This window comes from Heterodontus francisci, chromosome 13 (assembly GCF_036365525.1).
Source record: "Heterodontus francisci isolate sHetFra1 chromosome 13, sHetFra1.hap1, whole genome shotgun sequence".
Taxonomy (NCBI): domain Eukaryota; kingdom Metazoa; phylum Chordata; class Chondrichthyes; order Heterodontiformes; family Heterodontidae; genus Heterodontus; species Heterodontus francisci.
In genome coordinates, this window is record NC_090383.1 from 52755694 (window position 1) to 52775403 (window position 19710).

Genomic DNA, 19710 nt, shown 5'->3' on the forward strand with positions numbered 1-19710 from the left:
CCGGGTTTGGGACAGTGAGAATTTGTTCACTGCCGGGTCCTGACCCTGCATTACGTCAGCAACGCGCGCACATTGCAATTTTCATTGGCAAAGGAGTTAATTGGCCCAAAGTCGCACTCACCACCCATTTAGCGTGGCAGATGCGGGAAGGAGGTGGGACCAAGGGTGGAGCGGGCCCGATTTAAAGGGCAAGCAGCAGCAGCCATTGTTATGTTGGCTGTTCGTTTCAAGGATGGAGGCAGAAGCTGAGCAGAGGCCAGTGGGTAGGGAGGGTCCCCATGTCAGGGCAGCCCCCCGATTTTCTGATGCCTCACTTGAGATGATGCTAGAAGTGGTGTCAGCACAGAGAAACATCCTGTTGTCTGCCTGCAGGAAAGCCTGCAAAGCTGACTGAGACAGCATGGCTGGAGGTGGCTCATGAGGTCAGCAGCAGAGGAGTGGTGAACAGGAACTGGGTCCAGTGTAGGAAATGCTTCAATGACCTGCTTAGGTCTGGTAAATGAGTCCAAGGATAGACCCAGATGGCATGCCTCCTGATCAGCAGTCACCAGAATGCAAAAGAGAGGGGTATCCTGAGGGTGCACAGAGTTCTCCTGACGATAGGAGAGATATGTGCTCAGCAGCATTGATGACCCATAAGCATAGTTCATTGTCTGAGCACTGTTGGACTGTGGGCTATTGGGAGGTCTGCAAGTCATGAGGAAAGAAGCATTGTCCTAACAGCATCTTTTCTCACCTCACAGGCCAAGTGGGAGAACAATGCCAGGGAGAGTGAGAGGGCATGCTTAGAAGGTGGGGTACCATCCACCTTGCGTCATTGACATGTTTCGAGGAGCTGGCCCTTGACCCGGGGTCGGGACCGCAACATTGGAGACAGAGAAATGGGAGTTCAACATAGACAGGGTGAAAAGATCTCAACATCTCCAGGTCCAGGGGATTCATGGCTATGGTCCCCATGCAGTGAGCTGTCAGTGCATAAACTGTCATCTCATCGTTTCCTGCAGCTGAAGCATCTGTTGATTCTGCTGCTTTTTCATAACCACCTTCAGTTATGTGTCCCACAGGGCCTGGTGCAGAGGGAGAAGAGTTACAACACCTCCAGCCTGTTCTGGAGGAGTCAGAGGAGGCAGAAACCTTGGAGTCTGCACTGTCACATCTTTCTTGTGCACCTTCCACCAGTACAGACACTCACACCTTGGTGGGCCTTCACATGTTATTAGAGATGGTGGCATAGGGGGAAGGGCACATCACTTCAGAGAAGGAGGATTCGGGGGAGGCAGTGTCAGCTGTGGCCAGCCCCCTCAGAGGATGGAGAACAGGCACAGCCCTGCTAAGCAGGGCGGAGATGCAGAGCCTTGAGAGAATCAGCTTGAGGTGTGTGCCCACATGTCAGAGTTATCTGAGGCACTGCAGACCCGTGGGATGAGAATGGAGAAGTCCATTCATCTCGTGTGCTCCACAATGACTCAGTGCTTTGAGCACATGAGCTCCTCCACTGAGAGAGTGGCCAACCTGATGGAGAGCCCTATGTCACATCACTCAGAATGGATGCAGGAACAGCAAACTGACATGCACAGAATGCATGCCGCAGCCTGTAGCATTGTCTGGTCAGTGGCACAAATGGCATAAAGAGCATGGAGTGGATAGCAGTTGCGTCCCAGCTAGTGCTTCCCTCTAGCAATCAAGGTTGCTGTTGAAGGACTGAGGTGGCAACAGATGGATGTTGAGGGACCCACCTCTCATGGGGCTCTGGCATCATCACCTGCCTCCAGGGGCCCCTCTGACAGACGAAGCATTTGTAGAGTCAAAGCCTTTGACAGGTTTGAAAATAAAGGTTGGTAGAGCAAAGGAGTGTGTTGGGAAGAGTGTGTCAGGTGGAGACTCTGGCACCCTGCAGTGTTTGTGCTGTTTCTGCCATTGGAAGGTTGCTTTTGTTCTTAACAGATGCTTGATCTCACTCAGATGAAGGAGAATCTCCTCTCCAAATGTTCTATAGGCTGAGTATTGCTCAGGTGAAACGTATCTGGATCAGAGTGGTCCAAGCACCCCTGCCATCCTGATATGTGCTCCGCCTCCTAAGCGTTCCATGGTGAGATCCCTGTAAAGCATGGTGGCCGTTCTCCAATTCTCCTTCAGCCTGCTCCTCCTCCTCTTCCTCCTCTGAGGAGCTTTGCCATTACAGCGTTTCTCCATCTTCAAAGTCCACACCTCTCTGGAGATCCATGTTAAGAAGTGCATAACAGAGCACCACAATACGTGAGACCCTTGAGGGAGTGTACTGGATGTCACCACCTGACACGTCAAGGCACCTGAACCTCATCTTCAGGAGGCCGATGGCCTGCTCAATGATGACCCTTGTGCTCAGGTGGCATCGACTGTAGTGTTTCTCTGCCTCCAGGGTAACACACTGGAGTCATCAGCCATCTCCTCATGGAATAAGCCATATTCGCTGACAGCCATCCACAGATTTTCAATTGCCGAGGGATGAAGGTATCATGGCAGCTTCCAGGATAGCGTGCACACACTTACATAAAGCACATATGGTTGCATGTCAGCTGGACTTTTATGGAATGGAATCCCTTTCGATTGAGGAATCTCCCTGGCCAGTCAGTCAATGCTTTGATGGCCACATGGGTGCAATCGATGATCCCCTGCACCTGAGGGAATCCAGTGAAGGAGGCAAATCCCTCTGCCCTTTGAGCTTGAGTGCCATTATCCAGCTTGAACACAAGGTAATCTCCTGCCCTCTCGAATCGAGCATCTTTTACCTCCATGATGCAATGATGTGCTGCTGCCTGTGAGATGCCACTGCTGCCACACTTGGAAGGACCAGGTTGCTAAAAAGTGCAAGGCCACTGTGACTTTTGCAGCCACGGGAAGGCCAAGGCGATGGTTCCTGCGAACCCTCGGATGGCACTCAATGAGGGAACACAAGTCAGCAACCATCTGCCCGGACAGGTGCAATCTTCTGTGGCATTGACACTCCGACATGTCCAGGTAGCTTCTCCTTTGCCCATAGACCCACTGCTGAGGGATCACCTTCGTTCTCTTCCTGCCCCTCATTCCTCACCCCTGCGCCCCTGTTGCCCAGGGGTCTGCCTCTGCTCCTGCAGATGCTGCTCCTCATTGCTTTTCGATCCTACCGAGGAGTAGCTTAATCCTATTTCCCATTATGTCCTTCCTTTCTATTGGAATGCACAGACTTCCTGAACTCCCACTCGTGAACCTGTGAGATCCATAAGCAGCGGGACCCATCAACCCTGCCCACCCCCCAACAATATGCACTTATCAAGAGTGAAGCAATATGACCAATAATTCTACTGACTCTATGCAACTGATTGCCTGTGGAAGAGGGCCTTTCCTGAGTCTTCCCTTTATAGTGGAGCCTTTTGTTGCTGTCCAGCCATTCTGACTAGCACCCCACTTTATTTGCACCTCCTCTTCCCTGTTGTGGTTCAGACCCTGTGTGCATTCCGTGCCTCAGAAAATAACTTCAAAACTGGCCCTTAACGAACTGACAAGTTCATTAAATGGTTGAACTAGCCATCTATCAATCTCGGGTTGGTTGCCTCCTCCGGCTCTCGGCGGAGCCTTTTGAACTTTGAATTTTCTTGGTTTTACCTCGGGAAATTAGCACGCTGACCTGTGGGGTGGGTTTAAGTAACCGTCGCCCCACCCTGGTTCCCACCCTCTCATTAAATAAAAATCCCGTCCCCCTGGTTGCACCTTAGTCAACAAGGTGTAACTTTTTCAAACGCTTTTGCAGTGAGACTAACAGCATAAGAGTGGAATTCCGTTGATTGCAATCTTGGGGAGGTTGCGGAATGGGGTGCGGGTATGGTTGCCTCAAAAGCGCACTCTACGTAGAAGATTAAAATCACTGATAGCAACTTCTGGATTTCCACGTTATTTTCACAATTTTGCATGGTCCAGGCCATTAATTGGCCTTGGTTGGCACTTCTGCCCCTTTGAGGCAAGAAGTCCTGCCTCCAAAAGCTATGGGCCAATCAGAGGGCCGGCAACTTTTCAGTCCCAGCAGCGCCACTGGGAGCAGTGGCCACTGCTGAGACTACACCCGACCAGAACCAGCAACAATGGAGGAGGCCCTGGAAAAAGTGAGTGGGGGTCGGGCCTCACCGGGGATAATTGGCACAGCCCCGGCGAGGGGGATGGGTGTTGGAGTGCAGGGCAGGGGTGAGGCTAGTTCTAGCCAGGGCAGCCCAAGCTGCTGGGGGGGTCCTCATGTGGCACAAGGTGCCCGATCAGAAGCCCCCCCACCCCAGCCTGCAAGAAAGATGCCAAGTTTTACTCGGCAGCCTCCTCAGATTCTCAAGTGCCCGTCTGCCGCTAGTAATATACCAGTGACAGCAGGAGGAGGCCTTCAAGTGGCAGTTAGTTGACCTAATAAGGGACTCAATTGGCCTGCGGCGGGTGGGCCTTTTGCCACCTCCCCCGCCGCTGGTATAATAGCAACGAGGGTGGGGAGGTGACGGGACCGGTGCCCCCCATCTCCCACTTGATTTTTCGCCCTGCTCTCGCCACCCAGCCCACTCCTGAGGTGGGGGGGGTGGCAGGAGGGGTGGGGGGTGTAAAACTCCAGCCTTATTCTTATGTCTTCTGACTACCATAAAAGGGGATTGACACTTCAGTCATTTTTTTTGTTGCAGTGTCTAAAGTCATGACTTTTTTATGCTCTCTGTCTCTTTCCTGTTGTTTTTCATAGCAGTAGTCATAATTATATGGTTTATGGTTAATGACAAACATCTGTTGAAGAACTTACAGACTGGGTTCTTTTCATTCGTCAAAATGTCAAAAGTTAAATCAAAACCAAAACAATCCTGATCCTTACAGGTCAATTGAAATGTTCAAGACTGAAATCGATAGATCTTTGCTTGGTAAGGGCATGGACAGATGTAGAGTAAAGACAAGAATATGGAGTTGAGATACTGTTCAGCCATGATCTAACTGAATGGAAGGACAGGCTTGAGGGCATAAATGGCTGACTGTCTTTCCTATGTAACATCCTTGTAAGTAGAAAATGTTGATTTATGAAAGGCACTCTACACTTAAATTAATCTTTCACTATTCACTTCCATGAAAATAATCGACATTAACACTTTCTCTATTTTCTTCCTCTAAGGTATTTCTTGTTAAAAAAATAAAAGGCTCTGATGCTGGGCAGCTCTATGCTATGAAGGTACTAAAGAAGGCCACACTGAAAGGTGAGTACTGAAGGAGTAAGACATGTTTTATTACATAAGCACGACACATTATCTGATTGTATAGAAGTCCATATCATTGTTCTATTGGTGAGATGGTTTTGTTATGCCAACAGTTATGTTGAATTTGACCCTTATTTTTCCATTTAGGAATTAATTGCTTAACCCTGTTACCTCCAGTTTTCTTCAGATAGCATTTATATATTATAACAAATGCAAATATAGACTGAAAGACAGTAAAGCATGTTGTAAAAGGAAGCCAACTTTCTCCTTCCAAACAGCAATTTCCACTGTCATGGGCTCTACCCAATTCATCTAATCCCCCAGTGAAGGTGAGTCACCTTAGTTAAAGCTTCCTGGCAGAAAAAAAATCTGAAAATTACACCTAACCCTCTTCCTCACCATGTTAATTGAGGAAGTATAGCAATGATGTTCAATGATCCCAGGAGCACACGAATAATTATGTTTATAAGAATCAGTGTGCTCTGTAGAGTTTTATCGTCTGTGTTTATAATTTCCACTGAATTATTAATTTTGTTCTGACAACAACTTGAATTTATATAGTGTCTTTAACATAGTAAAAATGTCTCATGGCATTTCACAGGAGCACTATCAGACAAAATTTGACACCAAGCCATGTAAAGAGATATTAAAACAGGTGGTCATAGAGCTCAGTTTTAAGGAGTGACTTAAAGGAGAGAGAGAAGCACAGACATTAGTGCTTTGGCACCTGAAGGCATGGCCGCCAATTGTGTGGGGAAGGAAGTTAGAAAGCACAAGAGACCAGAATTGGAGGAGTGTCAAGGTATCATAGGGTTGTAGGGTTGGAGATAGGGAGCAGTGAGCCCTTGTTTCAAAACAAGGATGAAAATTTTAAAATTGAAGTGTTGCCAGCCCTGGAGCCTATGTAGGTCAGTGAGCACAGGGCTGATGGGTAAATGGGACTTGGTGTGGATTAGTACAGGTAACAGGATTTTGGATGAGCTCAAATTTATGAAAGGTGGAAAATGTGAGGTCGACCAGAACAGCATTGGAGTAGTCAAGTCTAGAGGTAACAAAAATATCGATGAGAGTTTCAGCAACAGGTGAGCCATGGCAGGGGTCGCGATGGCATATTATGGAGGCAGAAGTAGGCAGCTTTAATGACGGTGAGGATATAGGGTCAGACACTCAGTTTGGGCTCAAAAAAGATGCTTGAGGTTGCAAACAGTTTGGTTCAGCCTCAGACAGTGACGAGGAAGGAGATGAATTCAGTGGCTAAGGAATGGAGTTTGTGGTGGGACCAAGACAATGGCTTCAGTCTTTCCAATATTTAATTGGTGGAAATTTCTGCTCATGCAATACCAGATGTCGGACAAAGAGTTGCATAAGTCAGAGGCAGTGGGAGAAAGGTGGTGTTGAGGTAGAATTAAACCAAGAATTTGTTCAGCTGTTTTTTGTAGAACTTTGATATCATTTATGTAATATATTGTGTGCAGTTGCCTTTCCCAGAGAATGCATGCAGGCATACTGTCCCCCATTGTACAAATACCCCAACTAGTCTTCCTCTGGTTTAAAGTTGTTTCTGTCACTTGACTCCTGATGCATCCAGATTGATTCAATAAGGCCTGACACAACTGTAGTATAAGGATCTGAAAGGGTTAATGTTTGGGACGGTGAGAGTAACACCTCCCACTGTGATGATGATGTAAGCGGTTACATGTGTAATAGGCTTGGGAGAAGCAAGAAGCATCATGAGTGGTAGAAGTAGACTGGCTTATGGAAAGTGTATATTGTCTATGTAAATATAATAAATGAGTTATTGTCCAGATTTACGACAACTCCGTGATCTCGGTAAACCAAGCTCAACCTGGCATCTCAAATGCTAGCAACAATATACGACAACAACTAGCACACTTGCAACTGATTGAACAGGCGGGGGAGGCAGGAGTTCCTCTTTGATGTGGAGTTCTGCCAGAACTCTCTTTCGGTTAGAAAACAAGCCAAAAACTGGGATGCATGCGTGAAAATTGGATAGCCTGGCTAGTAAACAGGCTGAACAGCTGGAAAATAGGTGGCAAGTACCCTAGACATTTTTCTTTCCTTGTGGCCAATTCAAGCCATCACTCTTGCTAAGATCAGCTACTCAGCACAGATTAGGAATTGTGCTGGGATGATTTTCCTCAGAGCTCCTCTCACCCAGACACCGTAACTTTGGCAAAAGTGCAACAGGAACCCTGTTTATGCTTTGCTGTTGAAATTACACGGGCAGTGTGAATAAAAAGAAATTATTTGCATTTATGTAATGTCTTTCATGACCTCAGAATGTCTTAAAGCACTTTACAACTCATTAAATATCTTTGAACTGTCGTAACATGGGAAACGTGACAGCCAATTCACACAAAGGGTCTCACAAACAGCAATGTGACAATGACCTGATAATCTGTTTTTAGTAATGTTGGTTGAGGGATGAATATTGTCCCCTGCTCTTCTTTGAAATAATGACATGGGATCATTTACGGCCACCTCTCTTCAAAAAAGTGGCACCTCCAACGGTGCAACGCTCCCTCAGAGTGAAAGAAAGCTTTTACAATCAGTGACCATTGCAATCTGACAGTTCCTGGATCAATGAACTTATCTGTGGGACTCAAAGGGATAAATTTAGAAACTATTATTTTGAACTGAATTATGCAAAGATAGTGATGATAAGATTCTGTCAGAAGAGCCAGCACATGGCTCCACAAGTAATGAGCATAAATTTGCTTCATTCCAAACTCATTTCAAAGACTGAAGCTTTTTACTTATTGCTCCTCCATGAGCTTACACCAATCACTACCCAGTTGTTTATTCTAAATCAATATTAGAGTTTTCCATGAGTTTCTACTGCTTGAGATTGCATCTCCTGATTTTTGCAGTCCAATTTTATTTTATTTAGTGAATGTAAATCTCCGGAGCCAAGCGATAGCCTCCTCATTTGTTGAGTTAGGGTGATTAGTCCACCACTTAATTTGTAGAGGGTACAATCCTCAGTAATGTACAGCATTGTTTGTGTCTCTCCACAAATGCATAAGGGATTCGTACTGAAGCCCCCGCAGTGGAAGTTGGCTGCGCAGTGGCCCTGGCTTGTCCTGAACCTGTTTAGAAAAGGATCATTCTCGCCGTGGTAATTCAAAGCCTGCCATTCAACAGATGGGATTTGTCACAAGGAACTTGTTAGTGACTTCTCGTGACTCCCATACCTTGATCCAAAGGATGTCTGCTGGTCAATCTTGCTCAGGAAGGTTGCTCCATATGGGGCGCTGAGATGGAAGGCGGGCAGTTGGTGGATTGAACATGTCATTATGGGGAGGTAAGTGAGGTGCAGCACGGATGGTTTCAACCAGCTTGTGGGTTTTTGTCAGTTGGCAGATGTGTGGGGGAGTGATGTTTGCGAAGACAGGAAACCAGGTGAGGAGTGTTGAGCGGAGGGTTCCAGTTATGATGCGCAATGCACATTGTTGCATTCAATTGAGTATCAACAGGATGGCTGTGTGATGACCTATGCTAGACAGGTGCACAATATTCTGCTGCTGAGTATGATAGGGCAAGTGCTGAAGTCTGGAACGCCTCATGTAGATCCAGCAAGTTTGGTTAATAGGCTGGTTCTGGTTCTGACCTTTGCTGCTGTTTTCTTCAGATGCTCCCGGAAGGACCAAGTCCTATCCAGAGTCACTTGCAAGTATGTTGGGCTGGGATCAGTCATGACTTATTTCTGCTCATTTTTTATTTTCTGTGTTCTACCGTTTGTTACTACCACATAACACGCTCTCAGTCAATATTAATTAACCGTGGCACAGTCTAACTGCACTTAGCCTGAATTCATTACATAGTGGAACAAAAACAAGAAATGCTGGAATCACTCAGCAGGTCTGGCAGCATCTGTGGAGAGAGAAGCAGAGTTAACGTTTCGGGTCAGTGACCCTTCTTCGGAACTGACAAATATTAGAAAAGTCACAGATTATAAGCAAGTGAGGTGGGGGTGGGGCAAGAGATAACAAAGGAGAAGGTGCAGATTGGACCTGGCCACATAGCTGACCAAAAGGTCACGGAGCAAAGGCAAACAATATGTTAATGGTGTGTTGAAAGACAAAGCATTAGTACAGATTAGGTGTGAATACACTGAATATTGAACAGCAGCAAGTGCAAACCTGAAAAAAAACCTGAAAAAAACAGTGGGTAAGCAAACTGAACAAACTAAGATGAAATGAAATAAATGCAAAAAAAGATAGTAAAAAATGTAAAAAAGAATGTAAAAAAAAGGAAGAAAAAAATAACTAAAAATGAAAGTAAAATGGGGGGCTGTCATGCTCTGAAATTATTGAACTCAATGTTCAGTCCGGCAGGCTGTAGTGTGCCTAATCGGTAGATGAGATGCTGTTCCTCGAGCTTGCGTTGATGTTCACTGGAACACTGCAGCAATCCCAGGACAGAGATGTGAGCATGAGAGCAGGGGGGAGTGTTGAAATGGCAAGCAACCGGAAGCTCAGGGTCCTGCTTGCGGACTGAGCGGAGATGTTCCGCAAAGCGGTCACCCAGTCTGGGCTTGGTCTCCCCAATGTAGAGGAGACCACACTGTGAGCAGCGAATACAGTATACTACGTTGAGCTCTTCCTCCGTCGCCTCCGGGCTCACTTCTTCGACCAGGAGTCCACCCCCCAACCAGCAGACCCATTCACCCGCCTCCAGCATTCTCCCTCTACCTGTACCCCTCCCCCTGGCCTCTTACCCGCTCTTGATCTCTTCATTGAAAACTGTCGGCGAGACATTGGTCGTCTCAATTTCTCTGCCCCCCTCACTCACTCTAACCTTTCCCCCTCTGAACTTGAGGCACTCCGTTCTCTCAGGTCTAACCCCGACATGGTCATCAAACCTGCAGACAAGGGTGGTGCTGTTGTTGTATGGCATACCGACCTCTACCTTGCAGAAGCTCAACGCCAACTCACAGACACCTCTTCCTACCTCCCTCTGGACCATGACCCCACCACCGAACATCAAGCCACCGTCCAAAGGACTGTCACTGACCTCATCTCCTCTGGAGATCTTCCCTCTACGGCTTCCAACCTCATAGTCCCACAACCCCAGACAGCCCGCTTCTACCTCCTTCCCAAAATCCACAAACGGGGCTGTCCCGGCAGACCCATTGTGTCAGCCTGCTCCTGCCCCACTGAACTTATTTCTTCCTATCTAGACTCTATCTTTTCTCCGCTGGTCCAGTCTCTTCCCACCTACATCCGTGACTCTTCTGACGCCCTACGTCATTTTGACAATTTCCAGTTTCCTGGTCCCAACCGCCTCCTCTTCACTATGGACGTCCAATCGCTCTACACCTCCATCCCCCACCAGGATGGTTTGAGGGCTCTCCGCTTCTTCCTGGAACAGAGGCCCAACCAGTCCCCATCCACCACCACCCTCCTCTGCCTGGCTGAACTTGTTCTCACATTGAACAACTTCTCCTTCAACTCCACGCACTTCCTTCAAGTAAAAGATGTCGCTATGGGTACCCACATGGGTCCTAGTTATGCCTGTCGTTTTGTGGGATATGTCGAGCATTCTTTGTTCCAGTCCTACTCAGGCCCCCTCCCCCAACTCTTTTTCCGGTACATTGATGACTGTATCAGTGCCGTTTCCTGCTCCCGCCCCGAACTAGAAAACTTTATCAACCTTGCTTCCAATTTCCACCCTTCTCTCACCTTTACATGGTCCATCTCTGACACTTCCCTTCCCTTCCTCAACTTCTCTGTCTCCATCTCTGGGGCTAGGTTGTCTACCAATATCCATTATAAGCCCACCAACTCCCACAGCTACCTCGACTGCACTTCTTCACACCCTACCTCCTGTAAGGACTCCATTCCATTCTCCCAGTTTCTCCGTCTCCAATGCATCTGCTCTGATGATGCTACCTTCCATGACGGTGCTTCTGATATGACCTCCTTTTTCCTCAACCGAGGATTTCCCCCCACTGTGGTTGACAGGGCCCTCAACCGTGTCCGACCCATTCCCCGCACCTCTACCCTCACCCCTTCCCCTCCCTCCCAGAACCGTGACAGGGTTCCCCTTGTCCTCACTTTTCATCCCACCAGCCTCCATATCCAAAGGATCATCCTCCGCCATTTTCGCCACCTCCAACGTGATGCCACTACCAGTCGCATCTTCCCCTCCCTTCCCCTGTCAGCATTCCGAAGGGATCGTTCCCTCCGCGACACCCTGGTCCACTCCTCCATTACCCCCGCCACCTCATCCCCGTCCCAGGGCACCTTCCCCTGCAATCGCAGGAGGTGTAATACCTGCCCATTTACCTCCTCTCGCCTCACTATCCCAGGCCCCAAACACTCCTTTCAGGTGAAGCAGCGATTTACTTGTACTTCTTTCAATGTAGTATACTGTATTCGCTGCTCACAGTGTGGTCTCTTCTACATTGGGGAGACCAAGCGCAGACTGGGTGACCGCTTTTGCGGAACATCTCCGTTCAGTCCGCAAGCAGGACCCTGAGCTTCCGGTTGCTTGCCATTTCAACACTCCCCCCTGCTCTCATGCTCACATCTCTGTCCTGGGATTGCTGCAGTGTTCCAGTGAACATCAACGCAAGCTTGAGGAACAGCATCTCATCTACTGATTAGGCACACTACAGCCTGCCGGACTGAACATTGAGTTCAATAATTTCAGAGCATGACAGCCTCCCATTTTACTTTCATTTTTAGTTATTTTTTCTTCCTTTTTTTTACATTCTTTTTTACATTTTTTACTATCTTTTTTTGCATTTATTTCATTTCATCTTAGTTTGTTCAGTTTGCTTACCCACTGTTTTTTTCAGGTTTTTTTTCAGGTTTGCACTTGCTGCTGTTCAATATTCAGTGTATTCACACCTAATCTGTACTAATGCTTTGTCTTTCAACACACCATTAACATATTGTTTGCCTTTGCTCCGTGACCTTTTGGTCAGCTATGTGGCCAGGTCCAATCTGCACCTTCTCCTTTGTTATCTCTTGCCCCACCCCCACCTCACTTGCTTATAATCTGTGACTTTTCTAATATTTGTCAGTTCCGAAGAAGGGTCACTGACCCGAAACGTTAATTCTGCTTCTCTTTCCACAGATGCTGCCAGACCTGCTGAGTGATTCCAGCATTTCTTGTTTTTGTTTCAGATTTCCAGCATCCGCAGTATTTTGCTTTCATTACATAGTGGGTCTGGAACAAGGATTAAGAAGATCAGTCTGCACTGCACTTCTCTGCACATGGTTATATTTGCATCTACAGGTGCAGAGAAATTTGATGATAATAGATATATGTATATAAATATAATTGTAATTCTGCACAAATATCCTACCATGGCACATCTGCACAAGTTACAGGCACACAAGTTCAAACAATGTTTAACAGATTAGCAGGTGGATAATGCTGAAATCAGAAATGAGGAAATGGAATAACAACATATATACTGTTATTATTTATTAGAGTTTTTTGAAGATGTAACTTGTAGGTAGATAAAGGGGAGGCAGTAGATGTTGTACACCTGGATTTCTAAAAGGCATTCGATAAGGTGGCACACAAAAGGTTAATAGGCAAGATATGGGCTCAAGGAGCTGGGGGTAATATATTAGCATGGATAGAGATTTGGTTGATGGACTGGAAGCAATGAGTGGGCATAAATGGGGCATTTTCAAGTTGGCAGGCAGTAAATAGTGGAGTGCCACAAGGATCAGTGCTGGGGCCTCAGCTATTTACAATCTACATTAATGACTTAGATGAAGAGACAGAGAGTAATGTATCTAAGTTCTGTGATGATACAAAGGTCGGTGGAAAGGTAAGTTGTGGGGAGGACATAGAGAGGCTGCAAAGAGATATAGACAGGATAAGTGAGTGGGCAACAAGATGGCACATGAAGTATAATGTAGGGAAGCATGAAGTTATTCACTTTTGTCCTAAGAATAGAAAAGCAGAATATTTTTTAAAAGGTGTGAAACTTGTAAGTGTTGCTGCTCAAAGAGACTTGGGTGTGCTTGTACAAAGAACACAGAAAGTTAGCATGCAGGTACAGCAAGCAATTTGGAAGGCAAAAGGCATGTTGGTCTTTATTGCAAGGGGATTGGAGTACAGGAATAGGAAGTATTGCTACAGTTGTACTAGGTTTTGGTGAGACCACATCTGGAGTACTGTGTGCAGTTTTGGTCTCCACATTTAAGAAAGGATATACTTGCATTGGAGGCAGTACAGCAAAAGTTCACCAAATTGGTCCCTGGAATGAGGATGTTGTCCTATGATGAGGGGCTGAGTAAGTTGGGGCAATATTCTCTGGAGTTCAGAAGAATGAGTGCTGATCTCATTGAAACATGCAAGATTCTGAAAGGGCGGAATAGGGGAGATACTGAGAGATTGTTTCTGCAGGTTGTGGGATCTAAAACACTGGGGCAGAGTCTCAGGATAAGGGGCCGATCATTTGGGACTGAGATGAGGAGAAATTACTTCACTCAAAGGGTTGTAAATCTTTAGAATTCTCTACCTCAGGGGGTTGTGGATGCTCCATCATTGAATACATTTAAGGCTGGAATAGACAGATTTTTGGTCTCTCAGGAAATCAAGGGATATGGCGAGCAGGCGGGAACGTGGAGTTGAAGCCGAAAATTAGCCGTGATCATATTGAATGATGGAGCAGGCTTGATAGGTCATATGGTCTACTCCTTCTTCTATTTCTTGTGTTCTTGTGTTATAGTCAGTGAGGGAGAGGGATCTGTAACAGAGGCACTTTCATGAATGTTGAAACTTTTGCCTTCTTAAACTCCATAAGGCTTGCTGGGTGCACTGAAGGAGAATTACAGTAGTAGCATAAGCCTAGAGGGCCCTTGTTCAACACACTAACTGATGGCATAATGAGATGTCCTTTCGGACCTGTCTTAAAACCCCAGGCAGGCAAGAGTCTAATTGAAATGCAGATTTTGGGTTATGATGTCACTCAGACCCTGCTGCCATTTTAACACATTTTCTGTGCCTGTCTTGCCAGTAGGGTTGCCAGCTTTGGGGGAGGTATTCCTGGAGGTTTGATCACATGATCTTCTGACGACATCTGACCATGTAATATCTGATCATATGACTTGCAAAATGTTGTTGTATTTACCTTATAAAAGTATATGCTAACTAATACTGGTAACATTCAGATTCCCCTTGAAACCAATGGTGATACAATAACTCATTGATGGCCTATATGCAGCAGATAGTAATTGGTGTAATATCTGGATATCCGACCTGTAACTAGACCTGAGGTCTAGTCTTGAGGTCCTGCAACAAGAATTTAGGGAGCTAGGTAGCAGATTAAAAAGCAGGACTTCAAAGGTTGTAATCTCTGGATTACTCCCGGTGCCACGTGCTAGTGAGTATAGGAATAGGAGGATATAGCAGATGAATGCGTGGCTGAAGACACTTGCAATGAGTGCAGGAAGGAGGGCTTTATTTTCCTGGATCACTGGGTCTGATTCTGATGAAGGTGGGACCTGTACAAGTTGGACAGGTTGCACCTGAACCGGAACGGGACCAGCATCTTTGCTGGGAGGTTTGCTTGGGCTGTTGGAGGTGGGGGGGACGTTTAAACTAATTTGGCAGAGGGATGGGATACTGAGTTGAGGTACAGTAGGGGATGATGCACAGCCAAATATAGAAGAGAAATTAAGTCAGTCTGGAAGGCAGAGCAAATATTGACCTGTTAAGGCACAAGCAAATAATGCAAGGCTGGATTGCATCTATTTTAACGCAAGGAGTCTTACAAGTAAGGCAGATGAATTGAGGGCATTAATTAACACATGGGAATATGACAATATTGCTATCACAGACACATGGTTGAGGGAAGGGCAGGACTGGCAGCTCAATATTCCAGGGTATGGAATCTTCAGGCGTGACGGGGGGGTGGGGGGGCGGAGGGTGGTAGAGGGGAGGGTGTAAAAGAGGAGGTGGCATTGCACTATTGATCAAGGAGTCAATTACTACATATGATATGATATCTTAGAAGGTTCCTCAAATGAGGCCATATGGGCAGAACTTACAAACAAAAAGGGGGCAATCACTTGGCTGGGAGTGTACTACAGGTCTCCAGATAGTCAGAGAGAGATAGAGGGGCAGATATGTAGGCAAATCTCAGAGAGGTGTAAAAATAATTGGGTACTAATAGTAAGGTCAACTTCCCTAATATTAACTGGGATAGTCTTAGTGCAAAAGGCTTAAAGGGGGCAGAATTTGTAAAGTGCGTACAGGAAAGCTTTTTGAGCTAGCACAGAGAAAGTCCGACAAGAGAAGGGGAGGCACTGGACCTAATCCGAGGGGAATGAAGCCAGACAATAGTAGAAGTGTCAGTGGAGGAGCATTTTGGGGATAGTGACCATAACTCAGTAAGATTTAAGGTAGTTATGGAAAAGGACAAAGATGGGCCAGAAATAAAGGTACTGAATTGGGGGAAGGCCAATTTCAATATGATAAAACAGGATCTGGCCAAAGTGGACTGGGAGCAGCTGCTTGTAGGAAAGTCTACATCAGACCAGTGGGAGTCATTCAAAAAGGAAATAGTGAGTTCAGGGCCAACATGTTCCTGTAAAGGTGAAGGGTAGGACCAACAAGTCCAGGGAACCCTGGATGTCAAAGGATATAGAGGATTGGAGAAGGAAAAGAAAGGAGGCTTACGGCAGATTCAGAGTGCTGAAAACAGCGGTGGCCCCAGAGGAGTGTAGAAAGTGTAGGGGGGTACATAAAAAAGTAATTAGGAGAGTGAAGAGGGGACATGAAAAAACACTGACGGGCAAGATAAAGGAAAATCCCAAGGCGTTTTAGAAGTATATTAAGGGCAAGAAGATAGCTAGGGAAAGAGTAGGGCCTATTAGGGACTCAAGTGGCAATGTGTGTGTGGAGCCGGAGGACATAGGTGAGGTTTTAAATGATTACTTTTCATCTGTGTTCACAATGGAGAAAGGCGATGTAGGTGTTCAGGGAGGGGGATTGTGATATACTTTAAAAAATTAGCATTGAAAGGGAGGAGGTACTAGCGGTTCTAGTGGGCTTAAAAGTGGATAAATCCCCAGGCCCAGATAAGATATATCCCAGGCAGTTATGTGAGGCAAGAGAGGAGATAGCAGGGGTTCTGACACAAATTTTCAAATCCTCTCTGGCCACAGGAGAGGTGCCACAGGACTGGGGGACAGCGAATGCGGTAGCATTATTCAAGAAGGGCAATAGGGATAAACCAGGTAATTCCAGGCCAGCAAGTCTAACATCAGTGGTAGGGAAACTATTGGAAAAAATTCTGATGGACAGGATTAATCTACACTTGGAGAGGCAGGGATTAATCAAGGGTAGTCAGCATGGCTTTGTCAGAGGGAGATCATGTCTAACAAATTTGATTGAATTTTTCAAGGAGGTGACTAGATGTGTAGCTGAGGGTAAAGCTGTTGATGTAGTCTATGTGGACTTCATTAAGACTTTTGATAAGGTCCAGCATGGGAGATTGGTCAAGAAGGTAAGAGCCCATGGGATCCAGGGCAGTTTGGCAAATTGGATCCAAAGTTGGCTTAGTGGCAGGAGGCAGAGGGTGATGGTTGAGGGTTGTTTTTGCGAGTGAAGCCCATGACCAGTGGTGTACCATAGGGATCGGTGCTGGGACCCTTACTGTTTGTCGTGTACATTAATGAATATCGGAGATATGATCAGTAAGTTCGCAGGTGACATGAAAATTGGCGGTGTCGTAAATGGTAAGGAGGAAAGCCTTAGATTACAGGATGATATAGATGGGCTGGTAAGATGGACAGAGCTGTGGCAAATGGAATTTAATCCTGAGAAGTGTGAGGTGATGCATTTTCAGAGGACTAACAAGGCAAGGGAATATACAATGGATGGTCAGACCCTAAGAAGTACAGAAGGTCAGAGGGACCTTGGTGTACTTGTCCATAGATCACTGAAGGCAGCAGCAGAGGTAGATAAGGTGGTTAGGAGAGCATTTGGGATACTTGCCATTATTAGCCGAGGCATAGAATATAAGAGCAGGGCGGTTATGATGGAACTGTATAAAATGCTAGTTAGGCCACAGCTGGAATACTGTGTACAGTTCAGGTTGCCACACTATAGGAAGGATGTGATAGCACTGGAGAGGGTGCAGAGGAGATTCACCAGGATGTTGCCTGGGCTGGAGCATTTCAGCTATGAGAAGAGACTGGATAGGCTAGGGTTATTTTCCTTAGAGCAGAGAAGGCTGAGGGGGGAACCTGATTGAGGTGTACAAAATTATGAGGGGCAAAGATAGGGTAGATAGGAAGAAACTTTTTCCCTTAGTGGAGATGTCAATAACCAGGGGGCATGGATTTAAGGTGAGGGGCAGGAGGTTTAGAGGGATTTGAGGAAAAACTTTTTCATCCAGAGGATGGTTGGAATCTGGAATGCACTGCCTGAAGGGGTGATAGAGGCAGGAACCCTCACAACATTTAAGAAGTATTTAGATGAGCACTTGAAACGCCATAGCATACAAGGCTCTGGGCCGAGTGCTGGAAAATGGGATTAGAATAGATAGGTGCTTGATGGCCGGAATGGACACGATGGACTGAAGGGCCTGTTTCTATGCTGTATAATTAACTCAATGACTCTAGTCATAATCCTATAATGTGCTGATATTCACACTGAAACCACTGCACCACATGTGGTCCGACTCACCAGTCAATGCCTCTTTTAATAGGCCTGATCTCTCTCCCTATCTCCTTGGACTCTGATTTGGACTCTGGTTCCATGAGCAAGTGATAACTCTGAACTAGGAGCCTCAGTCTGAGCCGACCTATACTTGGATATCACACAACAAAACTGGTCAGTACAGACCAATCTTAACCAAATTCAGTGATCTCATGATGGACAGTGGGCTTAGTTTGTCCTAAACTAACTTCAGCAACAATATTGCTAAGCCACTCCTTGAGCTCAGTATCAATAAATGAGAATTTTCAAATAATTATAGAAATTACAGCACAGGAGACAGCCATTTGGCCCCCAGTGCTCCAATTTCATCTTAACCCCATTTCCTCAGTCCTTCCATATTTTCCCTTTCAAATATTTATCCAGTCCCTTTTAAATTAAGTTTCAACCTCTACTTCAATAGTAACATGTGATGAATTATCCCACAGTCTAATAGCCCTCAGTTTTCTCATCTTTTCTCCTCCTTTCTCCTTGGCTCTTCCAATGAGAATCATTGGTTGATGTTCCCTAGTTCCCCCTTCACTCACCAAAAGAAATAATCTTTCATTAATTACCCACAATAAAGTCTCCAGGTTTCACACCCCTTTACTGGCTGCTCCTCTCTCAGTACCACTCCCAGTCACTATCTTGCTGCTTCTTCTGACTCTGCAGGAAAAGCTGGCCCCAATGCTAACCTACACCCCATTATCACCCACTTCTTGAACCCCAATCCCTTGACCCAGTGTTCCCTTCTCTCCTCCATTCCCCTACTCTACCCAAACTCCCATTCCCAGAATCCACCTTCCCCAGTCTCTCGCTCCCTTTGAGTCCCGTTTCCCAGTCTTCATCTCCACAACAACAGAGAGGAGAGGTGACTTACTTCAAAGCCTCTTTTAAACAGGGCCTTATGTTAATGATCAGATTTCAAATGCTCCTAAACTACAATTTGAAAGTATGGGAACTCTGCATAGTCCATATTAAATTAGAAGAGGCAGTTGATGAATGCAAAACCCTCCTGCTACTGGAGCTTTAATTACTTTAGTTGTACTGGACATTAAAGTGTGACCTTATCTGCCTATTTCAGTGGTTCAGGTGAATGCTGAAGATTCTGTTCCATGGCTTGTAAAACAGGTGGTTTTGGTGTTCTGGCCAACCTTAAGCCTCAATCAATACCAACTAAAAAAAAAAGGGTAATTCATTTAAGTTTTTTTTATACATTCATGGGATGTGGGCGTCGCTGGCCAGACCAGCATTTATTGCCCATCCCTAATTGCCCTTAAGAAGGTGAGCTGCCTTCTTGAACGGCTGCAGTCCATGTGCGGTAGGTACACCCACAGTGCTGTTAGGGAGTTCCAGGATTTTGACCCAGCGACAGTGAAGGAACTGCGATACAGTTCCAATTCAGGATGGTGTGTGACTTGGAGGGGTCCTTGCAGGTGGTGGTGTTCCCATGTATTTGTTGCCCTTGTCCTTCTAGTTGCTGGAGGTCGCGGGTTTGGAAGGTGCTGTCTGAGGAGCCTTGGTGCATTGCTGCAGTGCATCTTGTAGATGGTACACACTGCTGCCACTGTGCGTCGGTGGTGGAGGGAGTGAATGTTTGTAGATGAGGTGACAATCAAGCGGGCTGCTTTGTCCTGGATGGTGTCGAGCTTCTTGAGTGTTGTTGGAGCTGCACCCATCCAGGCAAGTGGAGAGTATTCCATCACACTCCTGACTTGTGCCTTGTAGTTGGTGGACAGGCTTTGGAGAGTCAGGAGATGAGTTACTCGCCTTAGGATTCCTAGCCTCTGAC

General features: G+C 46.2%; 1 protein-coding gene across 4 annotated transcripts in view; it reads left to right on the forward strand.

Moving 5' to 3' along the window:
- rps6ka2 (ribosomal protein S6 kinase, polypeptide 2) overlaps nt 1–19710 on the forward strand; it is a 665937-nt gene that overhangs the window by 362691 nt on the left and 283536 nt on the right. For all 4 annotated transcript variants that reach the window (XM_068044824.1, XM_068044826.1, XM_068044825.1 and 1 more), the window contains one exon: nt 5141–5222. In XM_068044824.1, the coding sequence (XP_067900925.1) occupies nt 5141–5222 (82 nt within the window). The remainder of the gene's footprint in view (nt 1–5140; nt 5223–19710) is intronic.